This window comes from Ambystoma mexicanum, chromosome 9 (genome assembly GCF_040938575.1).
Source record: "Ambystoma mexicanum isolate Mex_15411 chromosome 9, UKY_AmexF1_1, whole genome shotgun sequence".
Lineage (NCBI taxonomy): Eukaryota > Metazoa > Chordata > Amphibia > Caudata > Ambystomatidae > Ambystoma > Ambystoma mexicanum.
This window is the reverse complement of record NC_090931.1, coordinates 1,539,345,842-1,539,369,093: the sequence shown is the minus strand read 5'-3', so window position 1 is coordinate 1,539,369,093 and position 23,252 is coordinate 1,539,345,842. Positions and strand designations below refer to the sequence as shown.

Genomic DNA, 23,252 nt, shown 5'->3' with positions numbered 1-23,252 from the left:
TCTCCCACGTCCATATCCCAAATCCACAGGTCCAAGGATATCCATGGATAGATTCTGCCAGACACCTCCAGGTACCTCTACTTTATTCATCGGTTGCACTGTAGCCTGTACATTTTTCCCCGATTTGGTGCATTCTTCACATCTTCCAACACTTCTTTCCACATCTCGATCAAATCCTGGCCACCAATAAACTACCTTTATGGCTTCCTTGGTTTTATAAATACCAATATGACCTTGATTACCTATTTCTATCAACCTATTCCTCAATTCAATCGGCACCACCAACCGATCCCACCTATAAACTAATCCTTCCTTCAAACTCAATTCCAATCTCAGCTCCCACAGTGCCCTCTCCTCACCACTCAACAATCTTTTCTCTGGCCATCCATCTCGTACAAATCCAACCATTCTCCTCCACATTTCATCTCTTTCCAGTGCCCTTACCCATTTGTGCTTGGGTATAACTCCCTCATTGGTGACAAAAACCATATCAGACACATCATCATTCACGTCATCCATACCTTTGGCTCTTTCATTTGCCCTTAGTCTCGAAAACATGATTAGCCTGAACATTTTCTTTACCAGGCATAACTTCAATCCTAAACTTATGGCATTGCAGCCTGGTCACCCAGCAAGTGACTCTTCCCGATACCTTGTCCAAACCCTTACTTTCAAAGATACCTTTGAGTGGTTTGTGGTCCGTCCGCAAAACAAACTCCTTGCCCCACACAAAATTTCTCAATTTCTCAATACCCCAATGACACGCTAGAGCCTCTTTTTCAAGAACTGAATAATTTTGTTCAGCTCCCCTCAACATCCTTGAGGCATGAGTTACCACAACTTAATTTCCGCAGGCATCAACCTGAGACAACACGACCCCTATGCCTGAATCACTTGCATCCACCGACAGAATAGTTTCCTTGCTTGTATCAAACATAGCTAATGTCTTTGACATGTCTATTTTTCTCTTTATCTCACAGAATTCCTTCTCACACTCCCCATCCCATTTGAAATCCACACCTTTCTTCAATAGAGACCTCAATTGCTTTACTCCATCAACATAATCTATGATAAAATTCTATTGTTCCGAGAAATTATCTCAATTCACCTTTATCTCTCGGAGATTGAATTCTCTTGATACCTTCAACCAAATCTCTTTTAGGTTTCAATCCTTCCTCAGATATTTTGTGGCCCAAATAGTCCACCACCTTGGTAGCAAACACACATTTCTCAGCCCTGAGAGTTATCCCACGTTATTTGAAAACCCTCAACACTTTTTCAACATTCTTCTCAAGCTCATCCTCACTCTCACCACATATTAACACATCATCCTGGAAACATTAAACCTTATTCATTCCTTTCAGTATTTTATCCATTACCTTCTGGAATACTGATGAGGCAGAAATTAGACCAAAAGACATGCGCGAAATTGGAAAATACCGTCCTAGGTAATAAATGCTGTGAGTTTTCTAGATTCTTGGTCCAAATCCACCTGATGATATGCACTTGCCATGTCCAATTTGGTAAAAAACTTTGCATCTCCTATGCGACTCAACAATTCTCCCATATTGGGCAAAGGATGGCGATCAGCTATAACACACTTATTCAATTCCCTTAGATCTATACAGACCCTTAACTCACCACTGGGTTTCTTTACCACCACCAAAAGCAAAACCCATTCCACCGCCTTGGCTGGCTCAAAAATTCCTGAATTTTTCAACTTTTCCAGTTCTTCATATACAGCATTACGCATAGACATTGGAACTGACCTCTATTTGGAACACACCGGCACACTGTCACTTCTCAGTACAATCTTGTGCACCATTCCTTTTAGGCAACCCACCTTGCTCGTAAATACTTCAGGGTATTTCTCAATCAATACCGTTTCATTCTGCACATGAAGAACTTGTTCCTCCTTATTGGGATCCAACCTTATGCCCAAACCTTTCTGCTCTGTCCATCCCAATAGTGTTTTGCCTCTCCTCGTAACATATATTTTCCCTTGAGTCACTCGACCCTTAAACTCGAAACTAGCTACGCAATACCCAATCACCTCAATCTTGCTGTCATTGTACCCGCCAGGATTTTTGTCTGACGGAGACAGGTCTTTAACCCTTCCACCCACTACATTCTCATACACATCTTGCGACATGAGTGTAATTTTGGAATATGAGTCTGCCATCATCCTTACTGATCTACCATTCACACAGACCCACGCGATGGGATGTTCACAATCATCCTCTCACTTGCACTTCACCATGTGGACTGTAACTACCTCTACTTCTCTATCATCCTCGTCATCAGACAAGACTTTGTTACTTTCCTCAAAATACATCACTTTTCTACCATCACCTATTGCATAGTTTTTACAGCAATTTTCTAAGTGTCCCCACTTTTTACATTTCCCACAAATTGTTCTTCTCCCAGGGCATATAGGAGAAGTTGATAAGTGCCTTGCACTACCACATCGGAAACATAATGTTTCCTCCCTCTTTTTTTCCCCCTTTCTCCATGGCTTCTCTTGGTATTACTTTATTTCCTCTGCTCTCATGTGTAACTTCTCTTTCTTTTACACCTTTTTCCTTAGGCTTCTTCTTACCTTTGCGAAAATCCCTTTTTTGCTCTACCACCCTTAAAATCTCACCTACATGAGGTTTCACTTCCTTGCTCGCTAATTTAGCAACACACTGCAGGGTGTGTTCCACCCTCTTCGCTATCCCTATGACCTCTTTGAGATCTGGGTCATCTTTCAACCATATTTCCTCACGAATCCTATCATTCGAGCAATGCAGCATCAATTGATCCCTAATGTGTTCATCCAATTTCACACCAAATCTGCAATTTAAAGACAGATGTCTCAAAGCAGTTATAAATTCTTCTACATTTTCCCCCTCCAGTTGTACCCTCATACCAAAAAGGTACAGTTCTGAGACAGTACTAATTTTGGTCTCAAAATGCTTATCCATCTTTAACAAAGTCAAAATCGTTTCCACTACTTTTCACATCCAGCTCCGGAATATCAGGTAGCGTCTCATATATCCTCTGACCTTCGTACCCTATGAAGTGCATTAGCATTGATACTTTACGTTCTGTAGACATTCCATTCCCACATGCCGCCTTCATATAGTGTAGGAAACCCTTCTTCCATGGGCTCCACTTTATCTTAGGTTGTCCCGGTGTAGGCATAAACATCTGGGGCCCTGGGACCCCCGCCATTGCCATAATGAGTTATACACCAGGTAAGTGATATGCTGACAAGTTAATCCTACTCACTGTTGAAGATAAAACAATGTACTCTATACAATATATTGAAGAGTGATATAGTTATATATGATATAACGTGGCGAATATACTGAGCTTGCCTGTCTGATCGCCTTCCCTGGAGGGCCCTGGGCGATATCTTGCTTTGAAGAAATTGTCACCTCCCAAATGGGCGAAGTATGCCTTAACAAACGAGTATTGGGTCGTAATGGCTTAAAGCAGTTACAGAGCGCGTAATCCGTTGGGCGTTTTGCTTTCCACTGATTAACTTCCACTATTAGCCCTCTTCCACACAGTGTAGGGAAGCAGGGTCACGTGATCGGGGACCGGTTTTAGGTCCTTTCCTCCAATATTATGGGCCCAGCGGTCCTCAGCTCAGCCACTGCAGCCCGCGTTCCAAAAGTAACCGCGGCGGTCATCCACAGGAGGGACGGGCGAGGCCGTCAGGTCCTCTTAGGTGTGGATCCTGAAAAAACGGTTGCCGACGGGGCTGAGAGGCTTGGGAAGTCGCTGCGCCTGCACTTTCCTTGCGGACACTGGTGCACTTCAGCCCTCGTAGCCAGGGGCGCACCGGATGAGTCCTCCTCCTCACGGCCCAGCAACTGTCTCGCTGCAGCACAACAGGCGCAGGGGGCTCAGCAGACGGCCCGCTCACAGTCAGTACTGCAGGTGGGGACAGCAAACCCTGCTCCGAACCCAATCCAGCCTGAGAGGTGGGGGTCTTGACATCCTCGTCGCTAATGAAAGGATGGGCACCACACCAAATCAAAGGTACAGCAGGCTTTATTGTGAGTTTAAAGCAGTACACAATAGACCCCCCATCTCTCTTTCCTGATTTCCCGAGCCAACTGCTCCCTTTCAAGAATAAACACCATAACATTCCTGTCCTAGAACTAATCTACATCATAGCACCCCTACATTCTAATCATTGCTTCACTTCAAAGAACTGCTTTACATAACAATAGTATCTAAGCTAGTCAGGTGCTCATGTGTCGTAGTTTCTCTTGGACCAAGTGCAGACATCCAACTCTCTCCCGATCCCTGCGGTGGGAATAGCACTCTTCACTGCCGCAAAACCTGTCACAGTCCCAGGTGGACATTTAGACATTCTTTGTGGTGGAGGTTAGGCTTTGTCATACAATGCATTGAGAAAATCATAACAAGGGGATCCTCACGACAAACATGAAGTGCGGTGTGGTGCTATATAAGGAACAGGCTGAGTTTATTCAAGTTCTCAAAAGGGGTCTTACATCGGGCTTGGCCACAAACATAATCCTATCAAGGGCAATTCGGTTCAATGATTTTCAAAACAGTGTCATATCTGAACTGAAGAACTGGACCTTGAATTATAGGAGGGAGACCAGAACAGAGCGATGGGGTGGGTGTTCGGCTCCAATGAAGTGCACGGGGTAGTGTACCCCTGGCAGAGAAATTTGATGTCCTCGAACTGGATACCCTTGTACACGTTTAGACTTGGGCTGGTAGGCGAAGAAGAAGGATTGTCTTATAACGCCCAAGGGGGGGCCTTGCCCCATAGTCTTTATGACTGTATGAAAGGGAAGCATTACTGTAATGGGATATTTGCCAGGTTCCATGTGATTATGGATTGCCCAATGAGTGACATATGAGAGTTAGTAGAGTTGGGCATTGGCGATCAATCAGGAAGCCTGCGGCAGAGACCATTTTAAATAACACAGGCATCAGTAGGTAAGATAGTAACCTTAAGGAGAACAACAAGCAGGGTGACACCCAGGGTGGAGGACTTGCATCCCTTGAAAAGATCCAGCACAAGGATCGTAAGTGTGAATACAAGTTTAAGAGAACTTGGGGAAATTCTTGGGGTGTAATCCCCCAACACATTCGCATTCCACTGTTAATTACAAATCAGCAGCCGTTTAGGTGTACATTTTTTGTACTTTTCACTATGCATATTCTGCCTCTCATCGTCTTTTCTGTAGTAATTCTAATTTAATTTAAAACATATTCATGTTTTAGTTAAATGTGTTTTTCTTCCCCCAGGGTAGCATCACCTGCATTAATTCTGAGCCAGGAATTGCTGGGTTGAAATCCCTCATGCAGTGCCGGAGAGCAATCAGGCTTTTCTGCTTAACACCGGTCTCGAATCCTCCCATTCCACATACCTCCCCATCCAGGCATGTATCCCCATCTACCCTAGCTGGTCAAGTGGCACAGTGAGTAGAGCGCTTGCTTTGACATTTGTGCAGAGCCTGCTAACGCAGGTTCGAATCCCGGCAGTGCCAAACTCAGCCTTTCATCCTTCCGAGGTCGATAAATGAGCACCACACACCGTGGGTAATAATAAGCAGCGCTCAGATACCCGAGGGTTCGTAGCGCTATATAAATGCCAAATTATTATTATTACCCCTCCTGGTGTTTCTCTTTGCCGTGTGCATGATTCAAATGACAATAAAACTGAAAATAATGTTCTGTACATTATGAAAGCGCGAATCTGCTGCTTCTCAGGATACAAATACTCAAAGGGTTAAAGCAATTGCCACACTCCAGGCGTTTGAAGGACCTTTTTCAGAGAATGGGTCCTCTGATGCCTGTTCAGCACTGAGGAGTGTGTAAAGCTTAACTTGTACTTTGTACGCTCATAGATATGAGCTGAGATTTCTGGCAGCTTTTTTGTACTCTGCACCCCTGGGCCATCTCCCAAGTATGGCTCTTTGATGGAATATGAGAGGATTTACAGAGTCTTCACTTGCACTGTGTGGGTCCTCTAATGCCTGCTCAGAGTAGAGGAGGGCCTGATTTTTTTCTTCCACAGTGTGCATTCATAGGGCTTCCCCAGTATGGACCATGCAATGTTTGGTCAGATGTGATTTCAGAGTGAAGCTTTTCCCACATTCAGTACACTGGTATGGTCACTCCCCAGTATGAATCTTCTGATGGCTGTACAGAATTGATCTCCGATTGAAGCTATTGCCACACTCCATACACTGGTATGGTCGCTCCCCAGTATGGATCTTCTGATGGCGGTTCAGAATGGATTTCTGAGTGAAGCTTTTCCCACAGTCCGTACACAGGTATGGTCGCTCCCCAGTATGGATCTTTTGATGCAGGTATAGATGTGACTTTTGAATGAAGCTTTTCCCACATTCCGTACACTGGTATGGTCGCTCTCCAGTGTGGATCTTCTGATGGCGGTACAGATGTGTTCTCAGAGAGAAGCTTTTGCCACATTCCGTACACTGATAGGGTCGGTCCCCAGTATGGATCTTCTGATGGTTTTGCAGGTTTGAGTTGTTAGTGAAGCTTTTCCCACATTCCGTACACTGGTATGGTCGCTCTCCAGTGTGGATCTTCTGATGGCGGTACAGACGTGTTCTCAGAGAGAAGCTTTTGCCACATTCCGTACACTGATAGGGTCGTTCCCCAGTATGGATCTTCTGATGGTCTTGCAGGTTTGAGTTGTTAGTGAAGCTTTTCCCACACTCAGTACACTGGCATGGTCGAGCCCCAGTATGGATCTTCTGATGGCGGTACAGACGTGATCTCTGATTGAAGCTTTTCCCACATTCCATGCACTGGTATGGTCGCTCCCCAGTATGGATCTTCTGATGGCGGTTCAGAATGGACCTCTGAGTGAAGCTTTTCCCACATTCCGTACATTGGTAGGGTTGTTCCCCTGTATGGATTGTATGGATCTCCTGGGGCCCGTACAGTGCTGAGTTCTGAGTGAAGCTTTTCTCACATTCCGTACACTGCTGTGGTCTCTCCCCAGTATGGATGTTAAGATGAGGGCATACATTTGCACTTTGTGTGAAGCTTTTGTCACCTTCCGTACATTGGTAGGGTTGTTCCCCTGTATGGATCTTCTGGGGCCCGTACAGTGCTGAGCTCTGAGTGAAGCTTTTCTCACATTCCGTACACTGCTGTGGTCTCTCCCCAGTATGGATGTTAAGATGTGGGCATACATTTTCACTTTGTGTGAAGCTTTTGTCACCTGCGGAACACTGGTAGGGTTGTGCCCCAGTATGGATACTCTGGGGGCCGTACGGTGCTGAGCTCTGAGTGAAGCTTTTCTCACATTCCGTACACTGCTGTGGTCTCTCCCCAGTATGGATGTTAAGATGTGGGCATACATTTGCACTTTGTGTAAAGCTTTTGTCACCTTCTGAACACTGGTATGAGCTATCTCCTATGTGAGATTTCTGATGCTGCATCAGGTTAGGCACAGAATTAAAGAGCTTACCACATTCAGTGCATTTGTGGGGCATTTCCACAGTATGGGTAGTGCAATGTCGGATCATATTTCTCTTGTGAGCGAAGCTTTTCCCACACTCCATACACTGGTAGGGTCTCTCCCCAGTATGGATCCTCTGGTGCTCATACAGATTTGAGTTCTTAGTGAAGCTTTTGTCGCACTGCATATACTTATATGGTCGCTCACCTGTATGGCTCGTCTGATGCTGGTATAAATGTGAGGGCTTTGTGTAGCTTTTATGATACTGCGCACACTTATAGGGTCTCTCAATTGTGTGGGATCTCTTGTGTGTAATTAGACCTGTCCTGTTATGGAACCTTCTCCCACAGACATGGCAAGTAAATGCTTTACCCTTCATATGGCCCCTCATATGTATCATGAGTTGGGAGTCCTCGATAAAGCTCTTATCACAGTACGTGCATCCTCTGGGGTTCATTTGCAGGCTCTTGGTTTTGGCTCCATTTTCTGTTGAGGGAAGCAGATGTGCAAGGTATTATTTCATGTCATCTCGTACAGCCTAAAAATGAATCGATCTGGGATAGAGCTGTGAGTTCTTATCCTATTTCCCTCAAACATGAGGGGATATTCTCTAAGAGAATCCATTTGTCTTGTATCCACCAGATTATATTCAGCCAAAGAAAAACTATTTTGACACCTGAACAGCATTTATAAATGTACACTCTAAAACAAAAACTAATAAAATAATCTCTTTTTAGCATTCTTTTGTCCAGAGCATTGAAATAAACAAAATATAATTGCTGAGCAAATGATGCAATAATTTAAAATCACAATAATCACCATGTCCTGATATACAATTTATTGCATTGTGGGATAAATTGGGAAGACAATAGTATAAATCCCACTTTTACCATATAATGCAGAAATAATCATGGAAAATTAAAGAAAATATGATTAATATTGTAAAATGTATGATGGTGGTTTTGCAACCCGGGCTCCAGGATGAAATTCAGGATGCCCTAGCAACTGTGCAGCCTGGCTCAGCCACTAGCAAGATCCTATCCATTTGGTGCTTCGAATTGATGATCGTCTTCAAGACCGCCGCTCTGGACGAAGAAGTCACAGAAGAACTTACCACTATGGAGATTGGTCGACTCTGCAATCCCTTTTCTTTTGAAAAACAGAATAACAGATGCTTGGAAACAATGGCCCCATTGTGGGATACTGTCCCTTAAAGAGTTCAGGAAAACGCCAAAGCTCACAGATAGTGGTAAACTACTGTTTGAGTGCATCCAATTCTCTCCGGTAAGCCTCTTCATCTACGACCCAATCACTACAAGTCTACACATCCATTGAATTTGTAGGAAAAGTTGTTGCATTTATTGACTGTGGGGCAACAAGTAACTATACCGATCTACATTTAGCCAGGAAACACTTGATATTGTTGCCCGTGAATCATCACCTGGTACCAAACCATGTCATAGATCAGGGGACTGCAACCTGTAGCTGTATAGATGTTTTGGACTACTACTCCTATGATCCTCCACCATTGACTATGCTGGCTATGGTAGAAAGACGTTGTAGTCTCAAACATCTGGAGAGCCAAAGATTACGAATCCCAGTGATTTGGCCGAAAACGAAATTACCGAGGCTGAAATTCCCGAAAACAAAGTGTTCGAATTACTAAAAGTTGGAACACTTTGTTTTTGGGCATTTCAGCCCCGATAATTTCCCAAAATACACATTCTCACACACACACACACACACACAACACCCATAACACTCCCCACCCACACCCCCATCATACACAAACCCCACTTACCTTTATCTTCACGCTGGTTCCTGCTTTTATTTTTATTTTTTTTCACTGACGGCTGCAGGGGTGTCCACCGCTGCCCCCGCTCACTATACCATAAAGTATGGTAAGCGGGGCAATGCTTAAACATTTTTTTTTTTTTAATTTTTTTTTTTTTAATGCTACCACCAAAAGATCGAACTTTTGGGATTCGATACTTTGGTGGTCTTTTTTTTCAGTCATTTCTACCTAGACCAAGATTACAGACCCTTGCCATAGATGGGCCCCCCCAACCTCTGGGGACATCACACATATGACCACTGCTTTGCAAATGCCATTTGTCTCGGGAGGATAGCTCAGGGGCAACATGCTCATCTTGGAAGCAAGACGACGTGGAGCAACAGATGTTCAATCAGTATCACTACATATTATCTATCCCCACAAAAAATATTGCCGTATATATGGTAGTTTGGAACGGCCATAGACGATATTTTTGGGGGGATTATTTTGGGTTTTTTGTGAGCTGGGGTTGCAAGGGTGTCTACCGCAGGTTCCAAGTCTTAATATCGCCGGAAAAATATGGCAATATTTTTGTATGGCAATATTTTTGCGGGGATATTAATACATGGAACCGTTCGAACCCTGGGTCCGCGCTTAGAAACCTTTGGGCATTAAGCGCGTTATAAATAATCTATCATATCATCATATCATTTAAGATCAGGAGTTCTACCACTATAAGCTCATTTATGCCCCCAGGTGACAAGTGATTCCGGGGATGGGTTGGTAATCCGGTCACGAACCCAACAAGCAACAAGTGAATTTTTCTCAGTACTGTCAACAATGCCAAGCCCCTGCGTTTAGCAGCAAGGCTCCCATTGTAGCCCCGGCAGTTCCTCCCATGTTTGCCACTCTGAGTAAGATCCTGCCTGAATATTAAGCATTTGCGGATGCATTCTCACCAACGGAAGCTGAGAAACTGCTGCAATATCACACCCATCGTTGTCAAATAGATCCTATTGTGGATCAGAAGATGCTGCATGGAAAACTCGACCTGTCTGAGGAAGAGAGACACATTCGATTCCTCCATGTGGATGAAACCCTGCAGAAAGGGTTCTTTCCACCTCACCCGCTGGCCTCAGGCTCAGAGAGCTCTGGCTTTGCATTGACTAGAGTGAGTTACATCAGATCACGATAAAGAACCGATCTCCTGGCTGCCCAATGACTAGAGTGAGTTACATCAGATCACGATGAAGAACCGATCTCCACTGATGTCTGGGCAAGTTCTGAACGCCTCCAGGTGCACACTAAGCTGGATTTACCAGAAGTGTACAATTGGGTACGGATTAGAAGAGGCGGCGAGTGGAAGACTGCATTCAACACCAAGTGCTGCCATTTTCAGGACACTCTCATGCCTTTTGGCTTCTGTAATGCTGCCGCCTTTCAACACTATCAATGATGTGCTCCATGACATTATCAGAGGTATGTTCTCTTGCCAGAGACTTGTCGCAAAATACACATGCGGTGGCATGATTCCAAGCTCTGTGGCCGTCCTGCACAAAACAAAACCGTGCAACTATGATTCTGGTGTACACAGTCTGTGAACAACAGAAAGAAATCTGACAATCACCCCGTGGGCTCTTACAAACTGTGTGGAAGTCCCTAAACCAATTCACTTAATAGCACACATGGGACTATGTTACAAATATTTCCAAGTACAGAGACTTGACTGCAGAGAAAGTTCAAATGTGCCAACATCAGGAAGCAAGAGAAGTTGTCTCTTTAAATAGAAATCACCAATCCACTGCAACATGTACGTTAAAGAGTACTCATCAAACGAGAGAGAGAAGAGAGAGGAATGCATATTGAAGTAGCGGAGGTCCCCTGGAAGCATAACACTAGCAGGAGGCGGAGCCACCGGAGAATGCGAAGCCCGCAAAATTCAGAGTTGCCTGGGACTAGCAAAGCAAACGCTGGAAGCCAGACGGAAAACAGATGACTGGAGTTGGAGATTCAGTGGTGATGTGACCACGAGATCGTTGTGGTGGGCAGGCTGCCCGGGCAATGATGCAGACACCACCCTGGGGAAGCCACAGCAAACTGCACAGCTGCCCGTCGCAATACTGAGAATCCGGGAGGAAGAGAAAGAGATGTACGGCAAGGTCCCAACAATGAGTTGAATGTGAGACAGAGAACAGGGGAAGATTTCAGGCCGTAAAAACCTCACAGACGTTCACAAACAGTACAGAAGGTAACAGGCAACACGGGAGGCCATGAGCAAATAATGATATGCTCCAAGAAACTCGTCCCACTAGAAATGAGAAAAGCTGGGAACCAGGTTTAAGAAATTTGAACTGCCTGAATGAAAGAAAGATAAGAATACACATACCTGAGAGGGCGATCAATAGAACTGGAATATCAGGAGAGGGAAATAAATAAGACGAGGATACCCTACCCTGGGAAAAGGGAAGGTTAACCCCAGGTCAAGAGTCCAAGAGAAAGAATATGATGAGCTGAAGGTCAAAGAAGCCTCTATGATGAATAAGCCACAGGAGAGACCCGGCCATGAAAAAAAGAACTTTAAGCATCAAGGAAACAAGAATCATACCAGAAACTTTACTTGCCAGCTCATGCAAACCCCATCAAAATTGACCCAAGTGTTTGACAAGAGTCAAGGAAAGCCATTTCTAAAGAGGAAAGTAAAGTCCATAATCTCATGAGTGAAGCTACACAACCTGATAAGAAAAGTCACGAAAGACTATTTAAAAATTGCATGTTAACAAGAAGACTAAAGTGTAAGGAGAGAAGTGCGTTTGTTAAGTTAGTGGTAGGGTCAGTCAGCCTTAGTTTTTGGACAGCTGACATATTCCTTTTGGACATTCACAGACTGACAAGCACCTTAGTTATTCATATAAGTAGGGAATATCCCATAGCGATAGGGGTTGCCAGTCATTTGGTCGAAAACCAAATGATCGAATGCCATTTGATCGAATGCCAAATGGTCGAAAAAATTGTTAGTTAGGTCTTCATGTTATTTAATAAATACACCTTGCAAATGTCCTCTGAGAGGCAGTGTCCTTCTGATCCGTCACAGCTGTCATGGTTTGCACCACCGCACCCCAGTGCAAGCACTATCTAAATATTCTTAACACCACTTGATCTTGGGTTTAGCTGAGATTGGTGACTTGAAGCTGCGAGTACGCTACTGCAAAAGCACTCTCTTGTAGTTAAATGCATTGCTGTACATTATGGTGAAAAGAAAGGCAACTACAGACCTTTTGCCTCACATAGTTGTGGGGGGATAGCTCAGGGGTAACGAGTTTGTCTTTGAAGCAAGACAATGCGCGCAACAGGTTCGAATCCCGATCCCGTGCTTAGAAACCAATCTCTCGCATTAAGCGTGTTATAAAAAGAACAATTATAATAATTTTAATCTCAGCAAAGAAAATACCAGCATATCACAAAACCAGTGAGGGAAGCAAATAAATGAATGTATCAAGTTGAACTCCTTCTGTACTCCCTCAATGGTCCAGATAAGACCAATGACTCTCTTGAGCATGGAGGGCCACTGCCCACAAGCCTTAAGGATAATAATTGCATCAGCAAAGACATCCTAGTAGTAGAAGACAGACCTGTGTACCAGGCTGGGTTTGTGAGGTCTAGCAATAACAAAGGGGAAGGTTTTGCCATTTTCTCTAGTGGCAAGCCAGCACCCCCACAAATACTAAGAAGAAGAAACAGGACGACTCGCTTGTTGAATTTGAAATCTCAAGTAAAGAGCAGGAAGGTGGTAGGGATAACATCACTGTAGTATTACAGCACATTTCTGGTCCTATCTTAGCACTGCCGACATGGGCAATAAAACACAGAGTTCATTTCAGCGAACGAGGGAGGTCCCCTTGTGTGCAATATGTCCGGTTCTAACAGGTTCGCTCCGCTGAGCAGCCGGGTGGATTTGGGTGAGGAAATGCCTCCCGCTCCATCTCCTCCTGCTTTATCAAAGGTGGGCAAAGCTCCTCCCATTGTAATCAGTCTTGAGGGAGGACAGGCTGCTTGTAAGGTTGGTGGTGTTCGCAATTGCATGCAAACTATGTCTCTTCCAGTATTCCCAAATCTGCCTCCCACCTCCTAAAGTTAGTTAAGAGTGAGGAGGCAAAACTCGATATGGCCTGATCATCAGAAGCAAGGTGAAGGCAACATTGCCTTCCCCTTGCTTCTATGACTCTCTGTCTGGCCGCTGGCAAGTCCCCCTCATCCCCTGGACTTCCAAATAGTATTTGTAATGGGGATTTTCCCTTCATCATCGTTAATTCCAATCTCGTGTCAGCTTTAGTTGCCCCACCAAATACTCATTGGTTCTCCACCACAAGCTGTGATGTCCAATAGTATTTTTGTATGTTTGGTACTCCCAATGCCCCTTCCGATACAGACCTCATCAGGGTCTTTAATGCTATGCATGCAGTACCTTGTCCCCAGAGAATAGTTCTTACCACTGCTTCAATTTGTTTGATGGTGTTTTTGGGGATTGTAGCAAGGGCATTTTATGTACAATAGCTTGGGTAAGGCTATTATCTTGAATAGAGGTCATCATAGCCAGTGGTCGCATTCCTCTTGTAGTTTTATTAATGGGTCTAGTTTATATTTGAGGAACTCTGACTCACTTGTGGGAACGTTGATACCCAAGTACTTCAATAGACCCATGGAGACCTGTAAGGGGCAGTCTTCTGGTATTATCTCGGGGCCCCCCATTTATTGGTACCATGACCAATTTGCTCCAGTTGATACTCCTCCCACTAAATCAACCAAATTCCCTGATCAAGTCCATCACTCTCGGACCGGGCCTTCCAAGATCCCCCAGGTAGATTAATAGGTTGTCTATGGACAGTGATATCCGACCTTCTCATCCTCCTGGCCACCTTAATCCATAAAGTATTGGATCTGACCTAATTAATTTGGCCAGAGGTTCGACGGCCAGACGGAACAGTAGTGGCAAGAGCAGGTACCCCTGTCTAGTGCCCCTCTGGAGCGGGAAACTGTCGGAGGTAAAGCCATTCACCATCACCTTGTGTACTGGGTTTGCATACAACAGCCTCAGCAAGGACATATAATGCCCATCTATTCCCTCTTTCTTCATCACAGCCCAGAGGAAGTCCCACCGCAATGAGTCAAAGACCATCTCTGAATCTAACGACATTGTTGCGTGAGGCCCCTCCAGCGTATGAGCTTTTGCCAGGGCTTATATACCCTTCTTAGATTCATCCTCGTGGCTCTGCTGGGGACAAAACCGCATTGGTCTGGGTTTATTAGATGGGTTATTGTTCTAAGCAGCCTGTTTGCCAAATATCCGGGAAGATAGCTCAGCGGCAACGTGCACGCCTTGAAAACAAGACGACATGAAGCAGCACAGGTTCAATCCCCGGGTCCACGCTTAGAAACCTCTGGGTATTAAGCGCGTTATAAATACGCAACTAAGACATATTCCTGTAACAGCACCTCGATGCCCCCGGCCTGTGCGAGCGCCATAAAAATGCAAAACATAAATAAATACAAATTAAATAAATTATAATAAAATAACAATGCTTTGCAAGGATTTTCGTTTCACAATTCAGGAGCTATCTGGGATGACATCAGGAGCACAACTCTGGCGATTTCCCCTTCTTATTTATAATGACAAGTGTTGCCACCTTGAGGTCTCTTGGCAATGCCCCGTTATCCAAGCTCGTCCAATTAGTTTTTTAGCATTGGATGTTGCCATTTTCCACCTATTCTCTTCCAGGACTCAATTGGGAACCCATTAGGGGCTGGGGTTTTGCTGAATTGCAGTTGTCCCTTTGCTTCCTGCAGCTCTATGGTAATTTCCTTTTCTTCTTATGCTCTGGCTTGCTCCCCAACGTTAGGGATGTTTATCCTGTTTAACATACATCCCCCTTCGTTTGGCCCGTCCATTTCCTTATATAGGTCTTGGCAGCATTGGCTAAAAAGCTTGGCTATTTGTTCGCCCTGTGTACAGTATTCGCCATTTCCTGCTATGATGCCTTTAACCCACCTCGATTCCCCTCCTCTCTCCTTTCCATCCACACCAGCATTTTCACTGCCTTGTCTCCCGACTCTCATGCTCTGGCTTTCATTTCCCAGTATGCCCGTTTGGCTTCGTCTTTGACCACTGTGAAGTATCTGAAGGCATCCTCACTTCTTTTCTCTGAATATCCTCCTCCCAGGGGGCCAGGGAAAGGCTGATGCTATTGGATTCTGTCCCTGGGGGGTGGATATGCAAGGGAGTCCTACCTGGGTGGAGGAGACTTGTGGATAGGAGATGAGGTCTCCTTAGATGATACACGGTATCTCCATTTTCCCTCTTCAAATGTCCCCTCAATCCCCCAGACCTTTGTGGGCTGCTGTAGGTCAGACCCTTATTTGCCCATTGGCACTCACTCTTACACACACCACTTTGGTACAGGGATGAGGAAGAGGCAACAAAAAGAGACAAAAGACTCTAGAACTAACAATGTGCAGTCTAGTAGTCAGAGAGCTGTACTCTACTGCCACGGAACGTTCTGGCCAAATGAGTATGAGCAACACTTTATGAAGGCATTCAGTGTCATCAGTGACGTAAATTACAAAATGTACAAATCGAAATGCTGGTTGGTGCGACTCTATACATTGGCTACCTGCTCCATATGGGATGCCAGGCCATTGGTCCTAGCCCGTTCTGTACATCTTCTTCCACATGGGCTACCCCTTGCACGTCATCACAATGCAGGCTCCATCTCTAACCTAATGTGCACCTGGTGCTGCAGACAAGGGCTAAGAGGATACTTCAAGATCATTGTATCGCACACAATGGGCCTCATTACACGGTAGGCGGTAATCCCTTACTGCCCTACTACGAGGTCCCTTAGCGGGTCCCTCCCCTAATGCCTGGTTTTACCAGGTGTTATGGAAGGGACCCGCTAAGGGACTTCAGAGCTAATAACGGTACCGCAAATTGCGGTACCGTTATTAGCTCCTTCCCCATTCCCATTGAGACCTATGGGGGCTCAAATGGGAATGGGGAATGGTTCCCGGAATGGGGACTTACCGGTTCCTCCAAAGTCGGAATGACCCGTTAAGTCCCTATTCCGGGAACACGGACCCAGAATGCGGTAAGGGGGTAGCCATGGCGCTAATAGCACCATGGCTACCGCCTACCGTGTAATGAGGCCCAATAACTCATATACAGAAACGTCAGCGCCCATCCAATGCTCCCCACCCTCATTTTAGCTATGTTGTTTTACTCCTCCTGGCACCTTGCAGCACAAATTGCGTGATCTATGGTGAAGGCAACTGGTCCCTGCTTTCTGATCTTTCCTGATAGATTGGGGGTCTAGCAGTTTTAAGGTTGGTGGTCTGGTACTGACTGGTACCTTGGAATGCTGGAGGGTCTTGGGACAGAGGCTTTTAGGTGCTATTACTTGGAGCTGGAACAGGGAAGGTTGCAGGCTTGTGCCCTCCTTCTCATGGGATCACGTTTCACAGAGAGCTCTGAAACCCCTTGTGGCCTTGCAGGGCACATTCCTTCTGGTATACGAAATGTTGGCAACATGAAACAATGAAGGGTATATGAATCTCTGCAGCTCTGGCCGGTCTCACCGGCGCCCAGCCAACCTCTTCTTGCATGCATATACTTATTTTTATGTGTGTGACACTGGCCTGAGGCCCTGGCTGCAGCGCAAGCCTAGGCCTCAATTCCAATATGGCCACTACTATAAAGCAAATGGTGTTTGATTTCGCATGTACGCTAGAACAGAACCATCCACCATCCTCCCTGCACTATGGACCTTGCCACCACCACCCACCCTGCCCCCTGTCCTCTCCCAGAGTCCCTACTGCACACTTTCAGGCCTCTGCCTCATCCGAAAACAGTGGGGGGCATGGTACGATCACCCCCTTCCCTTCTCAACACCTCTACACTGAGCACCCTCTCTTTGATCACTACATTCTTCACTTAAAGATCTCAGGGCCTTCACTTTCAACACCTCATCCACCTCATCTCCCCCTTCAATGACCAAGTGGAAATTCTGGCAGGACTCTCTTGCCCCTTATCGTGATGATGTGAGGACCGCTCTCCTGTCTCTTTCCCCTGTTCATGCCTCTTCCGTTACCTGTGCTTTCTTAGACTTTCAATATGAACTTATGACTCCATTTGACTGACGCTATTCTGCCTGGGACCACCTCTGAAATTCAGACCCTCAAAATAAAACATGCACCATGACCTACGAGCCTGTCGCAGGTTATGGACACCTTCCCAAAGCTTAATTAACCTTAAAAGAAAATCCCTCACTACCCTAACCTCTGCACCAGACTCTGCCAAATCCCCCTACTTCATAAACCTAATCTCTCCTTGCAATCACTGCTGCAAACTTTCAGCTACCGTCCAATCTTCCAAGCCAATATCCATGGACTCCTCCCTTTCTGCTAATGACTTTGCTCAATATGTTTCCTCAAAAATTCTTGACACTCTCACAGCCCTCCTCTCTCTCCCTCCCCAGCTCTCCCGTTCACCACCCCTTCCCCTACCTCTTCTACGCTAGACTTCTTCTCCCCTAACTCTCCTGCTGAATTAGCAGCCATCCTTTTCAGTGTCATCCCATCTTGCGCTCTGGTCAACCCTTTTGCTCCTCAAATAGTCAAAGACTAGGACCTCATCACGAGTTTGGTGGTATCCGCGTGCATATACCGCAGAGTGGTATTTGCGTTAACGCCTTGAGTTGTGGCGCAAACAACGCCCCATCACGAGTTCACAGGCACGCGCACACGGACCTGGCATTAACGAAAATAGCATCTGGCAGTAACAGTGTCTGCGAACACAAAAACTCAGCATACATTGCATTACCGTCGGCATCCTGTGCTATTAGCACGGGCTCACGGCACGCACTAATAGCACCGCAGGAAATGATTCACTGCCGGAACGGGAAAAGAAGCGGCTGCCTTTTTGGAAATCACAATCTGCCAAAAATCTGAGCCCCTGGAAGTCATCCACACCCGAAAACCCAGGAAAATGTATCAGGAGCGTGTCAAGAGCAAGTCTGCCTTGGACAGGGTGCAGAAACCCAAGAACTGGCAATACTGGTGGAGGAGGTAATTTCCCACCAGGATAAGCTCTATGGCCCACAACAGAAAAAGACAGGCTCACAGAGGCGGGCTCACAGAGGCGCACCCAGATCTGGACATCCATCAGCCAGAAGGTGACAGCGGCGGGCTATGTCCCAGGGATGGAGAGGACTGCTGAAAGCGCTTCAATGACCTGTGGTTCCGTGTCCGAGGCCTCCTGGCCCAGCACAGGAGTGAGTCCATGGCGACTGGCAGAGGGCCACCACCACCACGACCGGAGCTGACTTCATGGGAGGAGCAGTGCACCACCCTCATTTACATAACGTCCATTGAGGGAGGGGGAAGAGCGGAGGCAGGCACTAGCACCCAGGAGGTTGCAGGTGAGTCACCCCACCCCCCTTGTAAATAGCATTGTGACTGGTCCGGCAGACCATTCCCAGTGTGAATGTCTGACATCCGGGCACTGTGAGTGGGTGCAGTGCATGTGACGTACCACAGCCACCCACGACTGGGCCCTTGTACCAGTGCATCCAAGCAACCCCAGGTATCCAGAGACTAGTCAGTAGTGCACCCAATGTACAAATGTGAGCACCATGGCACACACATCCATGGTGTGGGTACAGCAACGTCAGGTGTGCATTAGTAACCACCCCTCACTGACATCGGCATGCCAGCTGTGCATTCACATCAGACACATGAAAATGCCATCCCAACAAGTCAGAACTGTGCCCCGCCACCCCCACGTACTATGCCCCAGCAATACCAACATTGTGAATACTGAACAGGTTATGCCCAAGCAAGATTGAAACTGACCTCTCCCCCCTCTAAACCATGAAATGCATGAGTCTAATTGTAGGTGCCCTGTCCTCATACCATACCCTAAGTACCCTAAAGGTACGCAGGCATCATCGGAGGGCAACGTGGATGAAGAGGAGGCAGGCCCATTCCGACGTCTGCCCAGACGCGCCTCCAACAGCACCACCACCACCACGCGAAGGGCCCGGCATGATATGCCAAGGCAGAGGACACACCCCACCCCACCACAGGAGGAGCTCACCAGCTCAACAGCCCTAAGCCACCAGGGGCTCAATGGCTCCAAACCACCAGGGGCTAAAAGGATGTAGAGGTTGCCATCAGTGCAACCACCCCAGAGGACGGCAACTCATCCTGTGAGGAGCAGCATGGTGTACCTGTGTTGACACCACTTCACAGTCTGGAGCACCAAATGGCCACACCCCAAGGGACCCCGGAGCATGTGCTGAGAACAAGCCACAGTCCCAATGTCAGTGCAAGCCGCCATCGCGCACACACACCAGTGGCGGATGAGGACACATCCTCATATGGGCCACCTGCTGGCAGGCCCTCCATCCACCGCATGAATGTGTGCTGGGGAGTTGGTGGGGGAGGGGGAGGAATGTGTGCTGGGGAGTTGGTGGGGGTAAGGGGGAATGTGTGCTGGGGAGTTGGTGGGGGCGGGGGGTTTGTCCCACACTAATTTAATCCTGTTGATATTTGACAGAAAGCTTGGCCATTCATGATTTTGTTCAAGTGCTGTTTATTTCACAAGTGATCTTCGTGACATGCCATCTACCAAATCAAAAGAAATTGTCAATCAATGCCTTTCTGGCCAACCTACCCTCCCTCACCCCATCCTTGTGTGCATTGGCACCGACAACAGGCACCTGGTCATCGTCACTCCCATCCCCTGCCTGTTGCGCATCAGCGTCAGGGGGTAGTGGCACATGTCTACGGCAGCAGATGTTGTGCAGCGTTGCACAGGTGAGTACAGTTTTTCCAACTTTATCTGGCGCATACATCTGTGCCCCTCCTGTAAGGTCTAGGCACCGGAAACGTGCCTTCAACAAACCAAATGTCCTTTCCACACATATGCGGCTACATGTGTGGGCATTGTTACATGCCAGCTCTGCAGGAGTTTGTGGATTCTGCACAGGGGTCAACAGCCATGTGAACTGCGGGTATCCGGAATCACCTGCAGGGGATGGTTGCTTCACTTGGTGTGCAAGGGATACGCATCAGTTCACTATGCCCCCACAGGCCATCCCCACCACCTTTGGTCCCCCCTTGATGTTCCCTTGTGCCCCCCCCTCTTCTCGCACACAGGTGTTGCCTACTTCTGCAGGAGTCTGTCCCGATACATTCTGGTTTCACCACCACCGTCTTGTGGCCAATGCTGGATTTGACTTTTATGGACTTCATTGATTCACTGTGAGTCACCCTTTCTCAACTCTCATGCTTGACTTCCTTTGCATCTTGTACTCATGGTGGCCCTGAATCATGCTGTTCCCATCTTCATCTGGTATCCTGGCTTGCAACATATATGTTACTAAGGTATGGATGAAAGTACTCTGAGTCCAAATGATTGGTGGGCCTGGGTTATTATGGGAGAAAAGACGAGTCTACTAATTGCGGTACTGAAATTGATTGAAAGAGTTTTAAAGATGAAGATGGAACAGAATGAAAAGAAATAAGGAAAATGTTTCATATATCTTCTGTTGAAGAAGTTATTTAATTTTATGATGATGTAATAATGTTAAAGATTCATGTGGTAATGGCCTGCTCATTTCCTTTTAAACAAATTTTTCTTTTTTTTTTTTTTAAATGTGTTACTACTGACTTCTGCAATTGTATTCACTCTCCCCTCTTGCTTCTCCACTCTTTTTGACTGCTTACTCTCTGTTCTCTCCTCTTCTCCCTTTCTCCCTTTCCCCATCTCCTCCCCTTACTTTCTTCTATGCACTTACTGTATCAGAATTGACCCTGGACCTAGTAGGATAACAACCTCGTCTGTCTCCTCCCCCCGCACCTTACTTGTCCTCCCCCCCCCGCCCAGAACTATCTGAAATGTCGTCAGGCAGAGTATGATAGTTAATTTCACATCCTTACTGTTCATGGCCTGTAAGACTGTCATTGTATTTTCCCTTGTTCCCTCCCTTGCCTTGAAGTGCTTTGAAACACATTGGGCCTCATTACGACCCTGGAAGTACGGAGTGAACGGCGCCGTAAAAGGTGCCGGCGCCGTTCACTCCGTACCGCCGCATTACGAGGTCCCCTCGCGGGACCCAGGAAGCAACGCCTGGGAAAACCAGGCGTGCTTAGCGTGTCCCGCGAGGGGAAGAGGGAGCAAACAACGGGCCATCTCGTAATGGCCCGTTGTTTGCTTCCTCTCCCATTCAGCCCTATGGGGGCTGAAATGGGAATGGGGAAGGACCGTGTCCCGGTACTTGGAAGGAGGAATTACCGGGCCTTCCGAACTCGGAATGGCCCGGTAAATCCTCATTCCGAGGACCCGGACCCGACGCGATTTCGGTGGCAGCCATGCCGCCAATAGCGGCATGGCTATCGCCAAACTCGTAATGAGGGCCAATGTGTATAGGCGCTATATAAATAAACTATCATATCATATGCACTATGGTCATCTATGTGTGCAACGGGTACATGCTAAGTCCTTGGCATATTGGTATACACCACCTTTAGGGACATGCATGATCTGATCCCTACATGCAGCCTGTGTCCGTGAGCAAGGCATTCTGTGACAGGTTACATTTGCATGCACTTGGTGTTAATGGACTTGCAGCAGTGTATGATGGAATATGTGTATAGATATGTGTGTAACACTCATGCTCAACAAGTAACGTCATGTTTCCACTTGTCCTTTGATTATGGCGTCTTCATGTGCCCCGAGTGGACAACTTTCAGCATGCTCCACCCCCTGGGTTTGATTGGCACAGTGGTGCATCCCTTACGTCAGGATGAGGCTCTCGTCATGCCTGCCTGTTCACGGACAATGTTTATTAGTAATGGGTTGTGGCTGTCTCTGTGGCTGGTGTGGTGTTTGCTACATGGCAGATTATTTTGATCTTTGCATGCATGAAAATGGGCATTCAGGGGTTACTCTCACTGGGATGTTCATGGTCGTGCATTTTCCTGCTCATCTACAGTGGTTTTGTGGAGGGGAATTGCATTGATCTCACTTAGCATTCCTGTGTGGTGCCCTGGGTGAGGTTGCTCTTGGGTGTCAGGGTGAGAAGCAGCACTGCAACACAGACAAGGTGCATTGTGGTTGTTGTGTTTCCACATGTAATGGTGAATTCACAAGTGGTTGTTTATTTTATTTATATAGTGCGCCTGACCCAGGGTTATCTGGGCGAATTAAAGTAAGATTACACGTGAGCAGAAGATACATAATACAAATATGTACAGATATACAGAGAAACAGGAAACATAGGTATGTACAACATGCAAATGATCAGTACATGATGCAAGTGATCTACTGGGGACACAAAGTTGAGGTATAGGGTTAGTTTCTGTTAAGTAGCCATGAGATGACAAGACTTCTGAATTCTTGGAATGACTGAGTGTCTGCCCGCCCACCACCTTCTGTAGGTTCTGGTGTGGGGGACATGTACAGGTGTCATTGTGTGCCACACATGCATGGAACTGGTGCAGGCTGTGTCTCCTGGTGGCATGCAAGGATTCCTGTGTGTCTGCCCCCTCCCCTACATTTGGTGCATGCATTTCAGGCAGGATTTGTACTCACCCACCATCTATGTGCGTTGTCCTTGGAGACTCTCCATGTAGGCTGGCAGTGTGCTGTTGCACAGCACCATGGATTCGTGAGTGGATTCTGGGTAGCGGGCGCAGCAGTGGGTGATAGTCAGGTCTGGGCTACAGGTCATCTGCACATTGAGAGAATGGAAATGCTTCCGATTCCTGTAGGCTGCCTCATGGTCCCGGAGTACTACCAGTGCAACATTTGTGCAGTCTAGGGCGGCAATCACGCTCGGGACTTGGGCAATGGCATAGAACTGTGCCTTGACTTCGTTAACCTGTGTCTGGGTGGCGGGCAATGATAGGTGTTCATTCACATGGCGCAGCAGTGCATCCAGCACCTGTCCCAGA

At 46.7% G+C, this 23,252-nt stretch overlaps 1 protein-coding gene across 1 annotated transcript in view; it reads right to left on the bottom strand.

The window, feature by feature from the left end:
- Nucleotides 1–4,028: 4,028 nt before the first annotated feature.
- Nucleotides 4,029–23,252, bottom strand: part of LOC138489474 (zinc finger protein 420-like) — a 465,209-nt gene continuing 445,985 nt past the window's right edge. Inside the window, exon 9 of the mRNA XM_069617209.1 lies at nucleotides 4,029–7,957. Coding sequence (XP_069473310.1) covers nucleotides 6,150–7,957 — 1,808 coding nt within the window. The 3' untranslated portion in view covers nucleotides 4,029–6,149. The remainder of the gene's footprint in view (nucleotides 7,958–23,252) is intronic.